General features: G+C 51.0%; 1 protein-coding gene across 2 annotated transcripts in view; it reads left to right on the top strand.

Moving 5' to 3' along the window:
• The first annotated feature begins 3,878 nt into the window (after positions 1-3,878).
• eed (embryonic ectoderm development) overlaps positions 3,879-5,626 on the top strand; it is a 9,268-nt gene continuing 7,520 nt past the window's right edge. Inside the window, exons 1-3 of one of the 2 annotated variants that reach the window (XM_077240446.1) lie at positions 3,879-4,745; positions 5,346-5,498; positions 5,595-5,626. The exon at positions 5,595-5,626 is cut by the window's right edge and continues 61 nt beyond it. In XM_077240446.1, coding sequence (XP_077096561.1) covers positions 4,629-4,745; positions 5,346-5,498; positions 5,595-5,626 — 302 coding nt within the window. In that variant the 5' untranslated portion in view covers positions 3,879-4,628. The remainder of the gene's footprint in view (positions 4,746-5,345; positions 5,499-5,594) is intronic. The other variant, XM_077240445.1, reaches the window with a different exon arrangement.

The raw sequence follows: 5,626 nt of genomic DNA, 5'->3' as shown, positions 1-5,626 counted from the left end.
CCTGCTCACTCCTGCTCCTGCTACTCCTCACTCCTGCTCCTCCTCACTCCTGCTACTCCTCACTCCTGCTCCTCCTAACTCCTGCTCCTGCTACTCCTCACTCCTGCTCCTGCTACTCCTCACTCCTGCTCCTCCTCACTCCTGCTCCTCCTCACTCCTGCTACTCCACACTCCTGCTACTCCTCACTCCTGCTCCTGCTACTCCTCACTCCTGCTACTCCTCACTCCAGCTACTCCTCACTCCTGCTCCTGCTACTCCTCACTCCTGCTACTCCTCACTCCTGCTCCTGCTACTCCTCCCTCCTCCCTCCTGCTCCTGCTACTCCTCGCTCCTGCTCCTGCTACTCCTCACTCCTGCTACTCCTCCCTCCTGCTCCTGCTACTCCTCACTCCTGCTCCTGCTACTCCTCACTCCTGCTCCTCCTCTCTCCTTCTCCTGCTACTCCTCACTCCTACTCCTCCTCACTTCTGCTACTCCTCACTCCTGCTCCTGCTACTCCTCACTCCTGCTCCTTCTACTCCTCCCTCCTGCTCCTGCTACTCCTCACTCCTGCTACTCCTCACTCCTGCTCCTGCTACTCCTGCTCCTCCTCACTCCTGCTCCTGCTACTCCTCACCCCTGCTACTCCTTACTCCTGCTCCTGATACTCCTCACTCCTGTTACTCCTTACTCCTGCTACTCCTCACTCCTGCTCCTGCTACTCCTCACTCCTGCTACTCCTTACTCCTGCTCCTGCTACTCCTCACTCCTGTTCCTCCTCACTCCTGCTCATGCTACTCCTCACTCCTGCTCCTCCTCACTCCTGCTACTCCTAACTCCTGCTACTCCTCACTCCTGCTACTCCTCACTCCTGCTACTCCTCACTCCTGCTCCTGCTACTCCTCACTCCTGCTACTCCTCACTCCTGCTTCTCCTCACTCCTGCTCCTGCTCCTCCTTACTCCTGCCCCTGCTTCTCCTCACTCCTGCTACTCCTCACTCCTGATCCTGCTACTCCTCACTCCTGCTCCTCCTCACTCCTGCTACTCCTCCCTCCTGCTCCTCCTCACTCCTGCTCCTCCTCACTCCTGATCCTGCTACTCCTCAATCCTGCTCCTGCTACTCCTCACTCCTGCTACTCCTCACTCCTGCTACACCTTACTCCTGTTCCTCCTCACTCCTGATACTCCTCACTCCTGATCCTGCTACTCCTCACTCCTGCCCCTGCTACTCCTCACTCCTGCTACTCCTGACTCCTGCTCCTGCTACTCCTCACTCCTGCTACTCCTCACTCCTGCTCCTCCTCACTCCTGCTACTCCTCACTCCTGCTACTGCTACTCCTCACTCCTGCTACTCCTCACTCCTGCTACTCCTCACTCCTGCTCCTGCTACTCCTCACTCCTGCTACTCCTCACTCCTGCTACTCCTCACTCCTGCTCCTGCTACTCCTCACTCCTGCTACTCCTCACTCCTGATCCTGCTACTCCTAACTCCTGCTACTCCTCACTCCTGCTCCTCCTCACTCCTGCTCCTGCTACTCCTCACTCCTGCTCCTCCTCATTCCTGCTCCTGCTACTCCTCACTCCTGATACTCCTCACTCCTGCTCCTTCTCACTCCTGCTACTCCTCACTCCTGATCCTGCTACTCCTCGCTCCTGATCCTGCTACTCATCACTCCTGCTACTCCTCACTCCTGCTCCTCCTCACTCCTGCTACTCCTCACTCCTGCTACTCCTCACTCCTGCTCCTCCTCACTCCTGCTCCTGCTACTCCTCACTCCTGCTCCTCCTCACTCCTGCTACTCCTCACTCCTGCTCCTCCTCACTCCTGCTCCTCCTCACTCCTGCTCCTGCTCACTCCTGCTCCTGCTACTCCTCACTCCTGCTCCTCCTCACTCCTGCTCCTGCTACTCCTCACTCCTGCTCCTGCTACTCCTCACTCCTGCTCCTCCTCACCCCTGCTCCTGCTACTCCTCACTCCTGCTCCTGCTCCTCCTCACTCCTGCTCCTCCTCACTCCTGCTCCTGCTACTCCTCACTCCTGCTCCTGCTACTCCTCACTCCTGCTACTCCTCACTCCTGCTACTCCTCACTCCTGCTACTCCTCACTCCTGCTCCTGCTACTCCTCACTCCTGCTCCTCCTCACTCCTGCTCCTGCTACTCCTCACTCCTGCTCCTCCTCACTCCTGCTCCTGCTCCTCCTCACTCCTGCTCCTCCTCACTCCTGCTCCTGCTCCTCCTCAATCCTGATCCTGCTACTCCTCACTCCTGCTCCTCCTCACTCCTGCTCCTGCTACTCCTCCCTCCTGCTCCTGCTACTCCTCAATCCTGATCCTGCTACTCCTCAATCCTGATCCTGCTACTCCTCACTCCTGCTCCTCCTCACTCCTGCTCCTGCTACTCCTCACTCCTGCTCCTGCTACTCCTCACTCCTGCTCCTGCTACTCCTCCCTCCTGCTCCTGCTACTCCTCCCTCCTGCTCCTGCTACTCCTCACTCCTGCTCCTGCTACTCCTCCCTCCTGCTCCTGCTACTCCTCCCTCCTGCTCCTGCTCCTCCTCAATCCTGATCCTGCTACTCCTCACTCCTGCTCCTCCTCACTCCTGCTCCTGCTCCTCCTCACTCCTGCTCCTCCTCACTCCTGCTCCTGCTACTCCTCACTCCTGCTCCTGCTCCTCCTCACTCCTGCTCCTCCTCACTCCTGCTCCTGCTACTCCTCACTCCTGTTCCTGCTACTCCTCACTCCTGCTCCTGCTCCTCCTCACTCCTGCTCCTGCTCCTCCTCACTCCTGCTCCTGCTACTCCTCACTCCTGCTCCTCCTCACTCCTGCTCCTGCTACTCCTCACTCCTGTTTGAGGCGGGTACTTTAGGTGTGTGAACATATACATGTTGTATTATTTTGTTTTATTTATGTATGAGTGCTCAATCATTTGATTTGTGTTATGTCTTGATACCAGTGTCAAAGATGAATTTCTGTCCAGTAAATCTGAACAGACAATAAAGTCAAACAAATAATCAAACAAACTTGTCTCACACACACATCTCTATCAGTGAATCGTCTCTAGCAGTGTTGTGTGTGACTGTAATCAACAAATCAGTTTTACTCCAAAAGAAAAGTCCCACTGTTTCCTTTTCCAGCAAACTATACGAGTGTTACTCTACAGAAACATCTGTGAGAGTCGACGTGTCTCAGCGTGTCAGTGACGTTACAAATCCTTCAATCGGCCTTATAAAGTCTGTTCACTGCGGAGAACCTGATTTATTTACAACATCTTCCTGGATCAACATTACCATCAGATTTGAGGGACGGGTGTCGAGTTTAAGTCCCGTTTAGGCTTTAAACCAGGGTTATTGTGTCTTCATCAAGAACAGATTCAGAGGATCTGAAAACTCACATAAAATAAGCATCAGGATTAACAATGATAAAAAGACACGACTGATCAAACATCACTGATCATCATTCATCTGATTCTGTCAGTCTGAATCATGATCACAATTACTCCATTATACTTTCATTATAATCAACACATAATGATGAAGAACCCGGTCTAGTTTACACATTTCAGACTGTAGTTTAGTGTATACCTGAACCTACATTAAACATTAATAATATAAACTTCCATATATGTCTTCACTAAAGTTAAACCTCATTTTTTCTTTTATTCATCAAATTAATATAGTCCAATTGTGTTCAAACACATTTAAATGATGTAAAACATTGAATTTTTCTCTATCTTCAAAAAAACAACAAAAGAGTACACTGTGTGAACTATTTTCGCACTTACAAGCCATGATAAATTTGCATGAAACTTTATTGTTAAACTCTTGCTGTGTTCGAAATCGCCACCTATCCCTCATTCACTGTTCCCTACATTACTCCACTAATATATAGTGCACTTGAAGGACTGAATGAAAGCGACTGAGTGGATTCAGACACGGACTCGCCGGAAGGGCTGCCGATTTTGTTTGTCATTTAATAATAATAACCATTTGAAACGTAGCAACTGGCAGCTCCAGTAGGAATGAAAAGATTTATCTTGAACTCCGACATGGAAACTAGCATATAATCCTTAATTAAACAATTTAATAATAAATTAAAAAGGAATGTATTATGTATACCTGTATGGTATTACCCCGTTCCAGCCCGGTTTGGAAACTGTTTGATTCATTCAGCGGCGCCATCTTCCGGTCAGACGCGGGAGTTCATTCACAGTGCATCATGGGTATTCTCTAGCCATTGTGCGGTGCAGTGTGGGGTTGAATTAGTGCACTCAATAACTATGGTTTCAGACAACACTACAAATGGCTGTTCTCTCGAATAGTGCCCTGTATACGCGTATAGGGGCGATTTCGGATTCAGCGTCTGTTTTCTCTACTGTTCACTCTAGTTCTGTCTCCCTCTGCTGGCGCTCAATGTCACTGCAGCTGTCGTGCTGTTTCGCAGCTTTTCGGCAGTGTGGCACGAGCCCGCGCGAGTCGCTTGCCGGCAGTGTGGCACAAGCCCGCGCGAGTCGCTTTCCGGCAGTGTGGCACGAGCCCGCGCGAGTTGTTTCCGGCAGATTGGCACGAGCCCGCGCGAGTCGCTTTCCGGCAGTGTGGCACGAGCCAGCGCGAGTCGCTTTCCGGCAGTGTGGCATTGCTGGAAGAAGATGAGGAGGAAGATGTCTGAATCTCATGCCGAGGCGGGAAACGAGATGCCGAATATTAAAAAACAGAAATTAAGCAGCGACGAAAACAGCAACCCCGATCTGTCTGGAGACGATAATGTAGGTCTATTGAAAGTGTGTGTTTGTGAGTCAAGTGAAGGTTCTCTTTGTCTGTTAACGTGTGTTCATCATTAGCCCAAGATAATAACCTTCGTTTTTTAGCATGATTTAGTGTGTTCAGTATTGTGATGTTATTGTCAAGAATAACATAGTCTGACTAGCTTCGGTTATGTGTTTATATCGATGAATGATCAACCCAATCAGTCTTACTATTAATATCCATAATAATAATAATTAAAAGCATGATCTGTCTCTGTGAAGTGTGTTTGTGTGAACAGCTTTGTTTGATTCACTCGCATGTTTTCCCACTATGTCTCTATCTTTCCTTTCCCGATCGTCTGTGTGATTCCCGATCCCCTGTGTGATTCCCGATCCTCTCTGTGATTCCCGATCCTCTGTGTGATTCCCGATCCCCTGTGTGATTCCCGATCCCCTGTGTGATTACCGATCCCCTGTGTGATTCCCGATCCCCTGTGTGATTCCCGATCCTCTGTGTGATTCCCGATCCCCTGTGTGATTCCCGATCCCCTGTGTGATTCCCGATCCCCTGTGTGATTCCCGATCCTCTGTGTGTTTCCTGATCCTCTGTGTGATTCCCAGGATGATGCGATCAGTGTGGAGAGCGGACCCAACACGGAGCGGCCGGACACTCCGACCAACACAGCTAATGCCCCGGGCAGGAAGAGCTGGGGCAAGGGCAAGTGGAAGTCCAAGAAATGCAAATACTCCTTCAAGTGTGTCAACAGTCTGAGGGTAAGTGAGCCTGTGGTGTTTCTGTAGTGTGCACTTGTGTGGCACCTGTAGTGTGCACTTGTGTGGCACCTTGACAGTGTAATGTGACGCGTGCAGGAGGATCACGGGCAGCCGCTGTTTGGGGTTCA

Source organism: Siphateles boraxobius, unplaced genomic scaffold (assembly GCF_051911475.1).
Source record: "Siphateles boraxobius isolate OS27281-9 unplaced genomic scaffold, OSU_SipBor_1 231, whole genome shotgun sequence".
NCBI lineage: Eukaryota > Metazoa > Chordata > Actinopteri > Cypriniformes > Leuciscidae > Siphateles > Siphateles boraxobius.
Note: the sequence above shows the minus strand (reverse complement) of the source record. Positions and strands in the feature narration are given on the sequence as shown.